Source organism: Dermacentor albipictus, chromosome 3 (assembly GCF_038994185.2).
Source record: "Dermacentor albipictus isolate Rhodes 1998 colony chromosome 3, USDA_Dalb.pri_finalv2, whole genome shotgun sequence".
NCBI classification, from domain to species: domain Eukaryota; kingdom Metazoa; phylum Arthropoda; class Arachnida; order Ixodida; family Ixodidae; genus Dermacentor; species Dermacentor albipictus.
In genome coordinates this window covers 50,583,371-50,602,441 of record NC_091823.1, presented here as the reverse complement: position 1 = coordinate 50,602,441, position 19,071 = coordinate 50,583,371, and the positions used below count along the sequence as shown (strand labels likewise).

Here is a 19,071-nt window from a genome sequence, read left to right as displayed (position 1 = left end):
ACTGTTAAAGAACAATACAGAGGAAGGTGGGACAAGTAAGGGCTGCTGCCTGTTCCTTGCTTTCATCAGTCTGCCATTTCTTGGTCCTATAATTTCAAATAATAAAATTACAAATTTTCCAAAATTTTGGTTCCCCTTCACTGTTAATTGCTTAGTGGGCACCCTCTTTCTGATCTAATTATCAATTGCCATTGCTTGTCCATCCCTCCCGAGTAGTTCTCTGGCACTACTGCTCCAAACATACCTCTACATTCTGCCACCCAGTGCGACCAGGTGACTTCAGGCCAATGCGTGGCTAGGACTCTAAAAGCAAGTACAAATAAGCGAAATATTTCATCCAAGGTATCCTAAAATTTCGCTGCTTCTTATTAAATTTACTTCTTACACTCCTCTTTATACCATTTATAATGGGTACAGATGGCAAAGTATATTCCAGGAATGTGGCCTAGCCTTTCAAAAATCTAGAATAAACATGGCCAAGTTCCAGCTGTCATCATTTATGCAATGAACACGCTACCTTGTGCTAAACAACAATTTTGATGTCTTCCGAATTTCCGCTCTCATCGCTGATGAAAGTTGCAGGTATATATGAAAGTTCCAGTACATGCCGACTTAGAAATCTGGCTGTGCTGAAGGGCTCATGGATAGAGGATCTATGTATATCAAATTAAAATTTTTGTACAGTCGACTTGCGTTAATTTGATCCTGGTGAAACGGACGAAGCTAGTCGAATTACCCAGCGGGTCGAAATAGACAAAAAAAAACAACAAAAACGAAACATGCCGTTGATTCACTTGGCCATATTGCCTTTAAGGTTACCTTCGCCGCAATGCGGCTGCGCTAAGCGGCGAAGCATACCAAGCGGAATATGTGTCAATGTTGCGGAACATAGCACGTGTTCCTTAATTTACGCACGCACATGCGCCATCTCCGGTCACAGTAAGAGCACCGAGATGCCAAATAAGTTTACTGGCAGGCCTTAAGAGTTTTAGCCTGACCCCCGCTCTTTTAATGGCTTTAAACGTCCCTTCGACTGAGTTTTTCTTTTTTCATTTTACGGCCTTCTTTTTCGGTAGCTTTGCCAAAAAACTGATTGTTTTTCTTCACACGTATAATTAAGGAACGCATAATAGGCCCCGTTAACTGTCTCGTATACGAGATGCGTATGGCGAGCGAAACAAGGGCTCAAATCGCCTCAGTAACGTCAGAGACGGCTCTGAATGGCTGCTGGTATGCTTATTAGGCATTTCGGTGCTTGTACTGTGGCCAGAGACAGAACGTGCGCACCTGCATAATTAAAAAAGAGAATTACGGAGGATGCTTAGAACTGTCTAAGAATGTGAAGGCAAAAGCCTAGTTGGACATTCTGTTGATCTGCTGCTGAAGTTTGCGGCTCCTCTTGCAAGTGCGCCGGTGGCCTCTCTCTCTCCACCAATTCTGCATTCCCAGAGGGCCTGCATCGCATGAGGGCGGCATTTTGCTCTCGTCGGACCGCTGCCGCATCTTCATCTATAGCCGCTTCCTCCCGACGGCGATTACGACGAGTGGCATTTAGAGCTGCTCTAGCCTCTTCCGCCGCGGCATACTTCCTCAGTCTTCCACGCCCGCAACTAGGCACTGGTGCGATGTCACCTATAGCGATGTGGAATAAAACTCTGAGCCCACATGGCGACGTATACAAGGCGAGCGTGCTGCCGCCGTTTCCAGAACGTTCTACGGGAGCTGCCGTTGACATTTCCCTCCTCTTGCCCAGCGCCGCCACCGCACTTGCCCTCAACGGGGGGCCTACTGCCCTGCTGCTGACATTTCCTTCATCCTCCCCAGAGCCGCCACCACGCTTGCCCTCAAAGACCTTACTGGACTGCTGCTGACATATCCTTCTCCAGCGCCGCTGTTGCCTTTTCCCTCAACGCCCTTCAGCGCCGCCGCTGACATTTCCCTCAACTTTCCGATTGCGCTCAGTCGCCCTTTCTCAGTAGCTGCCTCCGGCGCTGCTGTTTCCCTTTCCCGGCGCGCTCCGTTTTTTGTACCTCAGAACGCGACTTTAAAACAGATATCTAAATACCCTTCAAAAAAAGAAAAAAAAAAATGCGTGACAGTGGCCTTGTTTCATTCTTGGTACGCTTCACCGCATAACAGGGCTGTATTGCGGTGAAGACAAGTCAAGTTCGAATTATCCGGCGAAGGCCAACTGATATCTAAATAACAGAAGTTTGGGCACATAGAAATCTATGGGCGCCGGCCGGGCCATTCGGTCGGGATCGAATTAACCGGTGTCGAATTAAAGGAAGTCAACCGTAATGAAGAAAGTCTGAATGCCTTTAAACTCTGAAGTACAGATAAAAAAAATTAGAAGCAAACAGGCAACAGCAAAACGGCCAAATTCATTTATGTTAGGTAGAACCGTCAGTGCTCCCACCGGTGTCGCGTAAATATCAGGTAACCCAAGCACGTAGAACAACGAAGTAAGCCCCAATATGTAAGCGTGGTCACGAAGCCCGGCTGCACACTCGACAAGAGCCACGCAGCCGCACTATGACAGCCAATGAACACTAGTGTGAAGACCTGACCAGTGCACACACTAACCTCCTTCATGACAGTGTCCTTCATGTTCTCAAGATCTACGCTGCCTTCATAGGTCAGGTAGTAAAACACATTGGTACTTCTCACAGCTTCTGGACCTGCATGCAGAAAGGCATGTACATACGTGACAATTTGCACAAAAGTTAAAGCATGCGCTATGAAATACCTAAAAACTCGCATATGTACAATGCGACCACAAATGTAACTCGATGAGCAAGTAAAGGCAGGGGACGGTGCATTTGACAACTTGGTTAAAGGAGAAGAGAAAGGGAAGAAAATTCATGACTATAGCACGAACTAAAGAGGCATAATGTAATGACATCCACGAACTTTATGGGGATTGTGGGAACCACCTAGCATTTTGGCTATTCTGCCTTCGCTGCGCCTCTCCTTTTCCCACCTCTGCGGGACGGAGTGATGGCCGGGCTGTTACAGAACCGTCACTTCCCCCCTCTCCCCCCAGAGGGTCTGGTGGGTAGTGTTACACGGAACAGTTGCGCGGTATTGACTCTCGCTGTGACAGCCGCGGGCGGCGCAACCGGTGTGGGGCGCGACCGCAAGAGCTAGTGCAGAGAGAGAGAGAGAGAGAGAGACATCTACGGGACAGCGCGAGGTGTGTGCACATTGCTTCCTCTTGCCCACAGGCCCCTTGGGGGTCCCTCGAAATTGAGCTCGTCTACGGTGCCTTGCACCTACGGTGAACACATATATTGTGTTGCTCCTTTTTACAAATGCTAAGCCACAGTTTGGTGCCTGGTGCTTGCGTGTGACCGCAATGTCGAGCCGTACTCATTGGAGACTCAAGCTGACGAAGACTGCTCTACGCTCTCACGACCTGATCCGCTGGTTACCGCAAAAGTACGTAGTATAGTCGCAGGGACACATTTCTCTTAGTGGAGTATCATGGGGAGCCATCCTCCCGCAGCGACGTGCTAGCAGCATCTTTTTTGTGTAGTCGCTCTTGGCGCGGGAGCCTCTTTGCTACCCGTGCCGCTCGGGCCCGGTTGCCTGTGCAGTGTTGGGTGCCATCCTAAGGCAAATAAACCTGTCTTCGTTAACTTGCGGTAATGCTGTGTTTTTCTGCAGCGCATCACTCGGTGCCCTTTAGAGGTGTGCATGCGACCGGGCTGACAAGGCCCTGGCAGCTCGCTATAAGCCCTAACCCGCAGTGATCGGTACTACTGTGAGCGTACGAGTCACCAAAACTTGAAAAGGGAACTAAAGCTAGCCTGATGAGCCATACAGTAGCCGGACCCCACGCCAGTACCACCTCCCCATTTCCTTTCTGTGCGCATAGTTCACGCTCTCGCTATTCCAACACGCCTCCTGCCTTCGAGAAGCGGGCTTTCTCGCTCACCTTAGTCGCTTAGTGGCTGAGCTCTCAGGCTGGTAACTCTGACAGAAAGCTCTTACTTTTCATCGAAATACAGTGATCAGCGCAATTCCTGGAATTGACAATATACCCGACAGACACAACAGCAAAACGAAAGAAAACAAAAGTAATATAGTGCATGCAAAACATGACAAACATGCAAAGTCAGTATCGCATAAATCACTTAGATGATTTACATAAATCATTTAGAGAATTAGAGGTGGTTGCTTAGTGGCTATGGTGTTGGGCTGCTAAGCTCGAGGTTGCGGGGTCGAATCCCGGCCACGGCCGCCGCATTTAGATGAGGGCGAAAAGCGAAAACACCCGTGAACTTAGTTTTAGATGCACGTTAAAGAACCCCAGTTGGTCCAAATTTCCGGAGCCCCCTACTACGGCTTGCCTCATAATCAGATCGTGGGTTTGGCACGTAAAACCCCATACATTGCTTAACAAATGGACCAAGCATGTGATTGTTCTAGGATGCATTGTTTTCATTCAAAAAAATAAAAAAATAAAACTAACTCAGAGCAGACCCATCCTGGAAATTTCACAGGTACAAGCATTTTCGGCTATGCCTTCTGCATTTTATGTTCTCGTTGCTAACCTAATCATTGCGCAGGCCCTGCCTCTGCAATGCTTGAGGACTATGAACACTAGTGCTGAATTATTGTCACAGCGGCCTAGAAAAGAAAACTGAAGGTCTCCTTCTCTTTGCAAATGATCACTCATTCGAGAAAAAGAAATTGCAGTATCGCCCGAAAGGCGAAGCACTGATAGTAATAGGAAAGTACTGGACACCAACACGAAATGAAGCTTTCAGTTTCATGGGCCGTATGATCTGTAGTAAACACTCGATTACTCATTAAATTAACAAGTATGATATCACGCGCACACAGGAAAGCATGAGCAGATCTTACTCGATGACCAAGAACGCTCACTGTCACTATGCTGGCGTGATGAAGAGTGCCAGTAACGATGCGTGAACGCTTTGTGCAGCCTCTCGCTTCAGCGCTTCTCGGAAACTTGCGAGTACGGGACTTCGAACGCTAGGCGTGCGGGAACACAGTGCGCGTTAAGGCACCAGCCATGTCGGCTCGCCCTTATTTGCACCCGCTGCGGTTTACCTCCAAGATTGGGCGCGTAGCCTGTGCCCGTGTATGCGCTCAGCCACACGGACAGCCATGTACAGCCACATCCGGCGTAGAGAAGACGCGCGCTCACCTGCCTTCAACCCGCCCACCACCCCCCGCTTGATCACGCGACCTCCATCATTGGACGCGCAGGAAGACTCCCATCTCAGCTCACCTTCGCAGGCTTTCCCTCGCAACTAGAGCACACTACGCGCGAGGCGCGAAAGGATCTTATCGCACTTGCACTTCATACCGAGCATTACGGCGACGGTAAAAATTCGCCTGGAGTGTCCACATAATTGACCGCAATAAAAGAAATGGCCAGTTCCCATATATATATATATATATATATATATATATATATATATATATATATATATATATATATATATATATATATATATATATATATATATATAAAAACCAGAGAGACAACATAGCCATGTTCGCCACTACTTCCTCGAACAGTTCTGCCTCATTTTAAAAAGGCCATGCAACGCCTTTTTATGAAAACTGTCGAATATGTCTGCTGTGGTCTGGTGTCGGAGCATCTCCCTACGAACCATTCGCACTGCTGACACTGCCATGCCCTTGCAGCCTTCCTCTCCTTTTCGTCGTTCCTACTGCACTGAAAGCTGTGTGCTGTGACCAACATGTAACAAAGATTTCCGGCAAGTGTCTATAATGGCGAATAATGGCGAATGTGTTTTAGTCCGCTTCACCGCAATTCGCCATTGTACTGTGGCGAGTTCCCTTTATATGCGAAAACAACAATAATACCGGCAAACGGAGGCCCCAGAAGAGCGCCTGAGAATACAAGCTGGCGGCGCAAGATCTCCAGGGCACCGAAAAAGCAGTGAAAGTGTCAATACGAGTATGCTTCACCAATTACATGTGTGTACAGCGGCAAAGCCGTTATGGAACGCATATAAAGCCCTTGCCAGCAGTAGCATAGCCAGAATATTTCTTTTCTTGGGGGGAGGGGGGGAAGGGAACTGGGCCGGCCACATTCCATCATAAAATTTCGAGGGGCGGGAGGCACGTGCTCAGCGTGCCCCGCCTCCCCCCTTCACTGCGCCGCTTGCCAAACTTCCTTCCCGATGCTCAGCCGCGCGGCGACTTCAGTTGCATCTCTTAGTGTTCCTGCCATACAGAGGTACACTGAAAATAACGCCGCCCATACCGCAGTGGTGTCGTTCTCTCTCTCCAGATGGCGCGACCGCTCCAACAGTATTGGTGGGCGAAAAGAACGCAGGAAAGAAATCAATGGAGCCGGAGTTGTTACAGGCCTCCATGTTACAGGCACAGATAACTAACTGTAAGATATAGAGAAAGAGGTTTCAATTAAGAAATAAAAGTGTTTTGTTCTTGAATTATACCCCCCTCCGCCCTGCAGTAATGCTTGCAATGGCAAAGCGGGTACCAAACAAACAAACAAACAAAAAAGGAGAGATAGGCAAAACTGCTAGACTGCAATAGACGTAGAAAAGCCTGATTAGCTCAAGCAGGCTAGATGACTATTTTATCGCCGCCCTGCTCTGAAGGGGATGTCAAATGAAATCATCCTCCTCGTCAACATCGAAAGCGCGGAGCGAAATTAGTTTTGAGGAAAGACTTGGAAACATGGATAAGAAATGCACGGCTATAGAGAGCACGGGCATCACCTCTACCGTAAACAGCAAGCAAGTAAAGTGATTGGTAGTATAAGAAGGCGATCCCGAGTCGTAGAAAAAAAAAAAAAAGTAAGAGAGAGAAACGGAGACGTTAAATTGGATGATGGAAACAAATAAACAAACAGAAGAGCATGGAGTTTACAAGGGCGGCAATAAAAATAAATTTTGGACGATAACGCAGAGGATAGCGTCTTGCTTTTTGGGGACTCAAGCTGGCTGTCTGACGACTGATACATATAGAAACAAATTTTCTGAGCACGGTAACACGAGTCTGCTGCAGAAAAAAAATTCGTACACGACTCTGCAGATTACGGTGGAATGCGCAGATATCCCAGAACAGCAGGAAAATGACTGCCTTGCAAAAGCACTGGGGTTTATATCTAATGGAAGTGATAACTGCTCAGAGATGAAGATAAACGTCGGAATGATGGGGACGGGACCGTTTCAACCGCTTCTATCGCTAAATTCATAACCTATGCAGACGACACTAGCTTATTTTTAACAGAAACTACAGACGAACTTATATACCGTCATAACATGTCAGTGATTAAACCATCCGGATTGCCAAAGCATAAAAATTGCCAAGACGAAAGCGATCATATTGCATGCTAAAAACAAAGATGCTATTACAAAGAAAGTATTTTTTGTTCAGTCTAGCTCCATTTAAAGTGTGCGCAATACTAAATCGTTAGTTGCAGTTGTTCAGGAAAACGTGTTTTGGGATGAGCATATAATTCTTCTCGAAAACAAACTGTCGCAAATCGTCGAATTGATATACTGGAATCGTCAAATACTACCATGCAGAGTTATGATGATAGTATACAACATATTAACTTTACATGCTTAACTACTGTCACCTGGTAAGGGGCTAAACGACTAAAGAGAATTTAGACAAAATACCTGAAATTCAAAAAGAGGTTTTACGTGCTGTGGAAAATGACGTGCCATCAAGATTCCATACTCAGAAGTTATTAATTAAATATATTGTCATGCCTGTTTCCAAAATGTACGGCTATCGCCTTTGCATTGTCTTCAAACAAGTAATAAAAATAAAACACATTTTCACGACTAATCGCGAATCTACAAGAAAATGTCACCATGTATCACACACACAACGTTGAACAGTGAATGGTTGCTACATTCAGAACTACATACGGCTTTCGAACATTACAAAACATACTTCCTCAAATATTAAACACATTACACAGTAGAGCAGCGAACATTGAAACCCTCTCTTTTCGAGAAATATGTAATATTTACTAAAATAGCATATGTATATATAACGTTGATAAATATTGCAAACTCCTCCTTTTATTATGATGTCACACTATTTTTTTTCTTGGTGTTTATGTTGCTTTCTGTGTAATATTTCTATTAGTTGGATCTTTGTTTCGTTTCCTACACTGCATTCATATACTACATTTACATGCTCTATGTAGCTTGTATTCATCCAAATTACCTACATTCTATGTTATTTGTCTTTAGCATGCGCGCAAGTTCTGCGGCTACTTGTTATCATGTGCTATATGCATGTATTTATTGTGTATTATGTGCATTATATACCTTGTCCCTTTTGTGCGCTGCCTCTGACAGTAAAGGGTGACCCGCGGCTCTGTCAAGCTGTCATGAATACGCTTTTTCTGTTCGCTCTCCTGCATCATGTAAAGCTAAGCAATAAAGTTCAAAGTTCAACATACGTAATTTTACGAGATAAAGCAGAGATGTGTAGAATGCTATGTGTAGAATGTGTAAGATGTGTAAATATATGTGCTATATGTGTGAGATGTGTAGAATGCTAGACGTATGTAGTATCTCACGCAGGATAGGCAATTATTTGGCACCCTCGCCCGCAGTGCTTCAATGGGGATGCTATCTATCACTCATCATCATGAAATTTATCCCATTTTACTTCTGTCGGAAGGGTATTGAGAAATTCGCCCAATAGCCACCATGTTTATTCTCGCCTATGCGTAAAAGAAAATGTGGCAGGGTTTCGAAAAGTTGAAGTAAAGATCGGGCAGCCTTTCAAGCGAAATTCTGGACTCACAGCTGCACGTGAAAGGAATAATTTGGCTTAGATGGTTCATGACAACACTACCTAGCGATTGCGCAGGTTTATTAGCGTTTCTTACAATCTACAAAGAGTATTGAGGAAATTTTTAACGCAGGTACACCGCTTTTGATGAGCCTTTTTCAACTATGTCCCATTGTTTACGCAAAAATGAAGAAAATCATTGTCCTGATCTTATAACGGTCTCGCGATATGGCAATTTAACGTACGATTCATTGCAATTCAAACAAGCAGTTATATTGTTCATTAAAAAAAAGAAGATGCTTACAGCCGCTTTGCTAATCTTCAGATTTTGCACCTAGAGGGCCTGCATTGTAAAGTAAAACACGTTATCGGCATGCCTGCCTAGTACGTCTAGAAAATAGGATAGAAAGAAAGCCTACGCCAAATGCGCACTGGGCCATCAAAAAGAAGCGAGATCTGCAGGGCCTTGCAATCCTGCTGTGCATAGAGTTTCCTGCAAAAGATTTTGTAGGAAACTCTATGCAGAGGGCGACACCATCTATTTTTCGGCTGTTTTCGGCGGGCGTTCTCGCCGTGTTTTTCCGACGGTGCAGCTACGACGGTGCGCGCGGCAAACATAGCTTTTTCGTTTTTTTTTTTCACATGAACCAAACAAGCCTCGACACAAGGCATTTTACACAATGAGCCACCTATAATGCGCAAATTGGCGCAAAACTATACAGCACAAAGAAAACAATGCTGCGAGCAAGACGATTGCGTTATTCGTTATCTTTACCACCTAAATACTTCAATAAATGCGCGTCACCAAAGAAAGCTCCGTGAAATCCTTTCGAACGCGCAGGCCACGAGAAGGTGCAGCGCGTTGCGCGACTACCGGGGCGTGACTGTATACAAACCGCGCTGCCCCGAATGCCACGCACTGCACGGAACTAGTGATGCTGCCATGCCACACGTATGCCGCTCCCTCGGCGCCACCACGGCTGGCCTCTTCCTGGCTTCGGCAGCGCGCTTAATCGATCACCGCTCGAGAAGCGGCGACCCGCAGGTTGATTCCTAATGGGCCCTGCTTAAAACTGTGTGACACGTGGGCACGCTGGTTCTCTACAGACATCCAGAGAGAGAGAAAGAGAGAGAGAGAGACGGGCCCAGGAGTGGCGCGCCCGAGACAGACTGAAAAGCAGTCGCCCAACAGCGCAAAGGGTGAACGAAACATGCGGACGTAAGCGCAACCGAAACAAAAGGGAGACAGAGGACCGTGTGAATAAGGCTGGGCAAAATATATCCGTTTTGACTACAGCGCCACGCGCACCTCTCTCTTAAACTGAAAGTATACAATTTTTAACACGTAAGTGCGACGAAACAACGACAAAGTGAAGAGAGGAAATGCGGAAGCCAGGAGGAAGTCAAGGAGGTTCATATATAACGGAAGCAGGACAAGCTCAGATGAAATATGAAAAAAAAAAGTCCGCAAGCTCCTACTTCTGTCTTCCTATGTCCTGGTTTGTTGCGCTATCCTTAAGTTATAATGAACCATTTCCAATAGGCCATAAATGCCCACGTTACTCAAGGAGGTCACAAGAAGATGCAATTATACATAAAGCCTCCTCAAGTACGTTAACAGGGCATTTTAGCCCCACTCGACGATTAGCGCCACCAAGCGCTCGCGCTGATCGATGAGCGCGACAAAGATGTAGTTCAATGTGGTACATGCACATTGAACCTGGTGCTATACGTGGACTGTCTAAAAATATTATACCGCAACCCACCCGCCAACCAACTATTGCAGTGCTGACACTTAAAAAGTTTATACAAAATCGGAATGCCCTCGCTCCATCTATAACCTATCCGAACGCCCCTGCCAAACAAAAATACTTTCCGGATGTTACATTTGACCTGATGTTTCGTTGTATACACGATCTAAAGGATGCACTGCCACTGGCGATTGGTGCGACTTCTGGCAACGTTTGGCAACGTCGCTCCGAGTCGACTAGGGAGAGCAATGACCTGAGTGCCGGACGACTGCGCATGCGCAGCAAGGAGATGTGACCGCGCCCACCGCAAAAGCCTCTTTAAGAGTCGGTCCTGCAGTGGTCGCGAGATGCCCCCCGAAAACCACCAAGACGGATGGCCGCGCGGAATACTTTGGCCCCGACGGGGATTTCTGCCCCCTAAGCGCGCTTCCTCCCCACGACACCCCGCTGCGCGAGCACGGAGGGCGAGCGTGCAGCGGAGGAGCCGAACCGGACGCGCGGCGCCACTCTTTCGCCGAGGCTCGCACGGGGCCTCGACAGCGTCGACAAATTGCTTAGGGCACCCGCAGACAGGCGTCACGCACCAGCAGTTTCGTACAGTAGAGGCGAGAATGAAAATGAACGTCTGGTCAAGAACAATAGGCATGTTAAAGCGGTCCGGGCGCCGAGTCGGGACCGGATTTGCCCAGTATGCAGTAAATAAACAACGGGACCGATGCTTCTCGAGTTGATCCTACACCATAAAAAACTAACTAACTAACTAACTAACTAACTAACTAACTAACTAACTAACTAACTAACTAACTAACTAACTAACTAACTAACTAACTAACTAACTAACTAACTAACTAACTAACTAACTAACTTGTCCAAGGTACAAAGAAAGTGAAGAGCAGTTAACGTTCGTTCGAACACACTATACTCAAATACTTTGCACATACCGTCACGAACGCCACACTGGAACGCATGTGATTCACAGCTCTCACTGCCCTGCTGAACGCGAGCGGCTTAGTAAAGGCGCAGTTTTCGATGAGGCAATACCGTAATCATAGAACATGACAGCTGTGACGACGTCAGAGAATCGCCACAACTTCCTCGGGACAACTGGAGATACTGTAAACGGCGTCAAAATTTAAATTCACAGGTTTTACGTGCCGAAACCACGATTTGATTATGAGCCACGCCATAGCGAGGGACTCCGGATTAATTTTGACCACCTGGGATTCTTTAACGTGCACCCAATGCACAGTACACGGACACTTCTGCATTTCACTCCCATTGAAATGCGGCCGCGACGGCCGGCGATCCGATGCTACATCTTCGGGTGTAAACGACTTTACCGAGTATTTTAAGTTTAGGAAAAGTTCGGCAGCGTGTTACACTCCTGTAACACGTGAATGCGAAAGCCTGCTGCACACTTGGTAATGCATCAAGTCATACGATCGGAGGGGTCAGACTTCTTGCAAGACATAACGAGCCGCAGCGTGAAGCAAACGTGTAGCTCTCTATAGGTCGACCTCCTCAACGACACATGCGAGCACTTAACGCACTACCTAATCGTGCAGCCAGTAAGTGCTACAAATGTGTAACACACGCCAAACACAATTACGCTGCAAAGCAACGCTCGCGGTCGCGACGCCTTGCTCCCACCGCTTCGCACGTCGCATCTCGTTTCGCGCTTGGCGAACGTCCTCGGACGTAGTGTATACTCCTGAGGTCTACCGCGCAATCCGCTAGGTCCCGGGCAAGCGTCCTCGATCGCCGTTTCTCTCGCTTCGCAGTCAACTGCCGCCACAACCGCCACCGCCGCCGCCGCATGACGTCAGCGACGCAACACCTGTTTTTCTGTCTGCAGACAGAAAAACAGTAGCACCCTTTGGGGCGTACATTTGTCCCACAGCAATAATCGCCATCTGCCCTGCTTGCGCTCCCTTTCTTGAAAATGCTGCGCTCGCCACTTACCCGGCCAGAATGCTACGTCACGCTGATGACGCGCGTGCCGTTCATGACTGGGAAGTACCGGGCTCGCAGCGTCAAAGAAACACTCTACACTCTTAAAACTGTTGCACCCTTTGGGGTGTAAATTTGTCCCACAACAATAATCGTTATCTGCCTAGCTTGCGTTTCCTCTCTTGAAAACTCGGCGCTCGCTACTTTCCTGTCGAGAATGCTGCGTCACACTGATAACGCGCGTGCCGTTCGTGACTGGGAAGTACCGCGCTCGCAGCGTTAAAGAAAGGAAACGCGGGCAAGACGGATGACGATTATTGTTGTGGGACAAGATAAGCCCCAAAGGGTGTAAATTTTTCTAAGAGTGTCAGACGTTGTGTATACTTCTGAGGTCTACCGCGCAAACCGCTAGGTCCCGGGCAAACGTCCTCCATCGCCGTTTCTCTCGCTTCGCAGTCAACTGCCGCCACAACCGCCGCCGCCGCATGACGTCAGCGACGCAACACCTGTTTTTCTGTCTGCAGACAGAAAAACAGTAGTACCCTTTGGGGCGTACATTTGTCCCACAGCAATAATCGCCATCTGCCCTGCTTGCGCTCCCTTTCTTGAAAATGCTGCGCTCGCCACTTACCCGCCGAGAATGCTACGTCACGCTGATGACGCGCGTGCCGTTCATGACTGGGAAGTACCGGGCTCGCAGCGTCAAAGAAACACTATAAAAACAGTTGCACCCTCTGGGGTGTATATTTGCCACATAACGATAATCGTCATGTGTCTTGCCCGCATTTACTGTTTTTTAACGCTGCGAGCCCGGTATTTCCAAGTCACGAACAGCATGCGGTTATAAGCATGACAGAGCATTCTCGACAAGAAAGTAACGAGCGCAGCGTTTTCAAGAAAGGAAATGCGGGCGAGACAGAAAACGATTATTGTTGTGTGGCAAATATACACCCCAAGGAGTGTAAACGTTTTTTAGAGCGAAGGAAACGCGAGCAAGACAGATGGCGATTATTGTTGTGGGACAAGATACGCCCCAAAAGGGTGTTAACTTTTTTAGGAGTGTGTGCGCGCCTCTCCTTATCCTTCCACCCCTCCGCTCGCTCGGAGAAGGTGACGCTTTTTTTTTTTCTTTTTGTACCGCTCGATAGACGCTGCGTTTCTTTCAAGGCCATCGTGCAACGAGAGCCACTTAATACTTTCGCCTTAATAATTTACCGGTACTAAATTTCGCTAGATGCAAGGATCCGATGCGCTAATAATGAACCCCCCCCCCCCCCCCCCCCGGGTGTGAAATGACTAATTCACTTTTTTTTTCCTGTAATTTTTGAACCATTCGCGAAAGTTACCTCCTCGGGAGAATCAAGTTGTTTAGCGATTGAGATAGCGGCGTTGCTTTTCATCGCGGTAACATCATAATAATATAATTCGTCCGTGCGATAACATGTACTACTCGTGTGCACTGTTTATTTTAAAGATTAATCCTAACTCTTTCGTCCAGCAATGCATCTTCTCAAAATGCATTTCCTTTCGGCCATTTGCATTGCCGTGAGGCCTTATGTCACAGCTGCCCATATTTTGCTACAGCGATACGAACGGTAACACAGTGAACGTCAGCGTTCATCTACAGTACTCAGACTCGCGGAGATGTCGCGCGATGCGCGCATTAGAAAGTATCACAAAGTATCACAAAGACATTTTCCATTATACATAGGTTCACCTCCACCACCACACAATTTCATTCCCAAATGCCAAGCCGCGTGCAAGCGTAAACTTACTCGCTCTCCTGCCGGGACCTAAAGACACCACAAGGGAATAAAACAGAAGCACACAAAGCAAACAAGGGTTACACAAGGCAACACAAACAAATGTAAAACGCAAGACAAAGAGCAACAAGCGCTTGCGGCAACCGAAAACAGATCAAAAGCGAGAATCATCGCGCGACAAGTTTGCATGGTAATCGAGAGAACCTGAATTTCGGGCCGTTATCTTAGCTGACGATTGATTCCTTCTGCTCACTGGTATAACGCTTTTAAATTAAATAGATACAGTGACCACTTGTATTTTATGCATATACGAACAACGTGCGTACAACTGGCACGATATGAAGTGGTTGGATATATAGAGAGAAATAATCGGCCTTCAATGACATAAGGACACAAAATACGGTTAACGATAGTGTTCTCTCAAAATCGTGTAGTCTAACTATTCATAATAGTTCGCACGCATGAAAGCTAGGCGGTCAGGGGCACTCGTCTGCGTGGTCAAAGAGACGTGCCCAGGCTCACGGCGGTACTCTACACGGAACTCGAGCACCGTAATGAAAGAAGCTGTCTTATCGTTCGAGAATTACTCGATTAGCATTCGACCCGGTTTAAAAGGTTACTATTCGCAAGCCTTTCTATAGGCTTTCGCTGCAGAACTCTCGTTGAAGCTATATCCGCACGGGGTAAAGGAGGCACGACGAAACAAATCAGAACGGAGAAACGTCGTCAAAATAAAGGGAGCACCACGCAGCGCCGTGGCTCACCTCTTCTTTCTTTCGCAACTCCTTTCCTTTCGCAACGTTTCGTATACGCTTCCCAATCTTTCAACGCTACCTGTGTAGGCGCTTGCACCACGAGGCACCTCACTAAAAGGAATCGTTTGCGTACTCCGCCTAAAGGCGGGGCCACACTGCGCAGCGCCTCTGCGCACAAAACGCGCGCTGTTTTCCATCTTTCCCACGACGTGCACTGCGCACGTATACATATACCTGCGCGTATACACAGGCGAATGTTGGCGCGGTACAATCAGCGAGACGGAGTGCGGAGGAAGCCAGCCGAGCCTCCATGACGGAAAGAGTTGGCATCCTCGCTCTGCATTCTGCCCTTTGTTCTCGCGCTTGCCTATGTTGAAATAGAAACAAAGATTAACGGAGAGAGAGGGAGAGAGCACGGGGCCACGCAGCGGCGCGCTGATGATGCTATAAGCCCTCGCCGGTCGCGAGTGCTCGACAGCGGACTACGAGCTAGCCGGGTGGCACAGGGGTAAGATGAGCAGCGCCCAAGACGAATAAGGTCATTAACAAGCGACGCACGGTGAGCGTGGGGACGGGGCGGGATACGTATCCCGGGCCCATTAAGCGAGGGCTCATGGGCCGAGCGCCTAATCGAAACTCGAGCAGGGAGCCGGCCGGCGTTCATCGCGAAACGCCGCGAGCACGCACGCACGCACGCAGGTCGAGTTACGCGCGGGCCGCCGTGGGCGCCTCCCCCCCCGCCCGTCTCCTCCGCCGAGACGTCGTCGACGACGCGGAGGCCGCAACGCAAACAGAGCCACGCCCCGCGATCACGATTTTAATTAGCCGCCACCTCGGGCGACCGCGTAGTAGGAGAGGGCAGCCGCGCTGCTGCTGCTCGCCCGACTGCTGCGCGATGCCAGTGCCCGGCTCGGTGCGGTCTGCGGACGAGAGATGGCGCGCGCATTCCCCCCAGCATCCATCGTTCCTACGCCCGCAACGGATACCAGGCCCCGTACACTCTCAAGTTCAACAAATGGCCACAGAGGGCGAAAAATCAATCGAGGCGCGTTTCAGCGTAAGCGTGCAAGTGGAGCTACTGTAATTTGGTCGAATACTTTAATTTGTGCTTTCTCTGCTAGGGGCGCTGAACATGCTGAATTTTTTACTTTACACAAACCATTGACATAAACAATCGAGGCGTCTAAGGACGTTTTGTTACCTCAGGCAAGTAGGCAGTTGATTTTTTAAAATTTGATTGTTGAAGCTGCTGTTTAGTCATAGCGTCAAGGTTTTTGTACTTGATTAACCACCGACAGCCTATTGGTATCGATGTGTTTCCTGGCCGTTGGCGTTCGAATACTGCGGCGGTAAAACATTTTCGAAAGCATGCTGGTTTCGTCTGCGAGTCATTACATAGACTTGCTGTAAAGAGGTCTACTCTTGGCAAAAAATAGTGCCTCATTTTGTTTAGGCGTTGATTATCGTAATGAATGCGGCGGAGGTTGAGGGAGTACGCTTGAAGGTACGTTTTTATGCCGTTGATCTCCATAACACCGTAAGTACGCAAACCGATATCACAGAACACCCGATGCATCATTGTGTGTTCTCCGTCATCGCTTGTTTGCTGTACGCCTACTAATTCTTCATTTCTTCAAGTGTTGTATCCTCCTTTTGTCCTTGTTCTCTTGTGCTTCAGTTACAGTATGTCGTTCCGTCAGCTGTAACGCGCATTCGCAAAACCAATACGTTTGATAAGACGCAGTGGTTATCATAATTTCACTACGCGTGTATAAGCTGGCACATATGGTTCAGATACGGATACCTGTATGCGGACTTGCACGACGTTGATGCGGACATTAGGATAATTATGACACCCGTAAGGAAGAGGCAGCTGACGGCCGTAAGCTGTTGCGTTCTTTCGGCCAAACTACCCGGCCTGGTAGTGCTGTAAAGATGCTGTATAAAAGTGACACGCGGTGACAGGGAAATTATTATACTTAGCAGCCGACCGTACGTTTTGTAGCTTAGGTCTTCTTTCTGGTGCGTTTGTGCTACCCTTATTAATGAGCCATTTCTTGCCTATGTTCTTGACTATGTAACCGCGTTGGTGTGGATGCGTAGACGTGTGCTTTTTGTTGTACTTGTAAAATGCAAATAAAATATTTTCAGGCTTACTCAATCTTTGGTGTCGTGTGCGTTTATTCCAGTCGAGGCCATCGTGCCACCTGGAAACCGCATTTTGTCAGTAGCCCTACACGAAATGCAACAGCTGGAGCGCGGCGGCACAACTCGGCGTAACGGCGGCGTAATAAACGAAAACCCGCTCGGGATGCCCTTAAAAGTCAGTTCAGAGTGTGCCTTAACTCGATATGACTCAGCGCTACATGTATTCTGCGCCTCGATCGTGCTCCCGCCAGTTTGGTTGCTGTGTGGCAAACGTAGCGCCTACTTAATATAGGCGCTACGTTTTCTACACAGCAACTAAACTGGCGGGAGCACGATCGAGGCGCACCAGCTAGAAACCCAGTAAAGCCACAGAACACCTGGTAAACTGCGCAAAACCGCGTTTCCGTTTCCTGTTGTACAGCGCCACCCGTGGTCACATACTTTAGTTCACGACGCCACCGCTACGCTTATTTTCGTAGCACTGTGGAAGGTACAGTTTCCCTTCTCTAAGTTTGTATAGGTGTTCTGTGCGGATACTCGCCGAGTAACAATTGTAACATAAATTCGACTCGTCGCACCGATACGTCGTCTGGGAGCCCTCAGGGTGGGGTAAGGGGGGCTGGGGGCAATAGCGGATATGAAAAATCGATCGGCTTCTCGTAGGACGCAAGAGAAGACGGATTGGAAAACGTCACAGATGACGCGTGTTGGAAATTCAACGATTCCTTTTCACCACATTTGCTGATGTTGAGATAGACGACTCACCCCGCTGCTTGTAACCGAAGATGAGGTCGATCCACTGGTGCAACTGGCAGGAGACGAACTCGGATTCCAGGGCCTGCGGAGCATGAAAATGACCGCATAGGCGAATTAAAACACTGGATCGAGCGCGCGTCACCGCCTCGTGAAACTGCTTTTTTGGTCAACGACAAGATTGATAACGATATTCGGCAACTCTGGAAGGTAGCAGAGGTAAAAAGGCCCACACGCGGTGCCTGCATTTCGCGAAACAGTCGCGGTGGTGATCCCTCGCGGGACAAGGAGCTTTCTAAGTCCGCGCTGTTTGCTTACGCAGACAATGCAACTTATTCTTTTACGAGTACATACGATTCACGTTTAAATTTAATGTGAACAGTGAGACAGAGAGACGCAGCTACTCGCCATGCGGTTGATGCGCACGAACTCCTCGGGCGAGGCGGCCCACGGGGGCAGAATGACGTCGCCGACGGGCGTGCCGTCCTCCTGGCGGCCCAGCTGGTAGCCGTTCTTGTTCACCAGCATCTCGGGCAGGTAGAAGAACTCCGGGATCAGCTCCTGCACGCGTTCGAAGGCAAAGAGCCGTCAATTCTGTCGCACAGACACTCGGACCGAGGACAACCAACAAGACCCAAGCGGCGCACCTTGACATCGGAGGTGTCGCGCTGGCAGTTCTTCCATGACTGGGCGATGGAAGCGAACATGCGGTTCGCGTGGTCGAACTTTCCCCCTTGGAGCGCCAGGAAGAGCGTGGTGAAGGGCTCGACGCGCACCAGCCAGTTGAGCGTGAACGCGGCCGTGGAGTAGTGGGTGCCGTAGTGGAAGGGCGGGATCACCTCGTGCTCCCACGTCTCGTAGCGCTCCTCGAAGAACGCCCGCCGGCTCGGGTTCAGCGCGCCGATGGGCTGCGCATATCGCGGAGACGTCGTCAGTCCGGTCCGGTCCCGCGCATCGGACCCGAGAGAGCCACTCTGCACTCGACAGAGCTTCGGCAGAGCTCGCGCAGTGGAAGTCGATCGATATCGAGACATTGCACGTATACGTATAGTACGAAACTATAGAAGGATTGCGCAATGTACCAGGTGACATTACATAAGAGAGATATAGAGATATAGCAAAGAGAGAAAAGGCAGGGATGTCAACCAGACGAGCGTC

General features: G+C 48.4%; 1 protein-coding gene across 2 annotated transcripts in view; it reads right to left on the bottom strand.

Moving 5' to 3' along the window:
* Positions 1–19,071, bottom strand: part of rg (A kinase anchor protein rugose) — a 342,944-nt gene that overhangs the window by 14,621 nt on the left and 309,252 nt on the right. The window contains exons 42-46 of one of the 2 annotated variants that reach the window (XM_065426861.2): positions 18,561–18,821; positions 18,322–18,474; positions 17,926–17,998; positions 14,270–14,287; positions 2,587–2,681 (exon numbers count right to left, since the gene is read on the bottom strand). In XM_065426861.2, coding sequence (XP_065282933.2) covers positions 2,587–2,681; positions 14,270–14,287; positions 17,926–17,998; positions 18,322–18,474; positions 18,561–18,821 — 600 coding nt within the window. The remainder of the gene's footprint in view (positions 1–2,586; positions 2,682–14,269; positions 14,288–17,925; positions 17,999–18,321; positions 18,475–18,560; positions 18,822–19,071) is intronic. The other variant, XM_065426862.2, reaches the window with a different exon arrangement.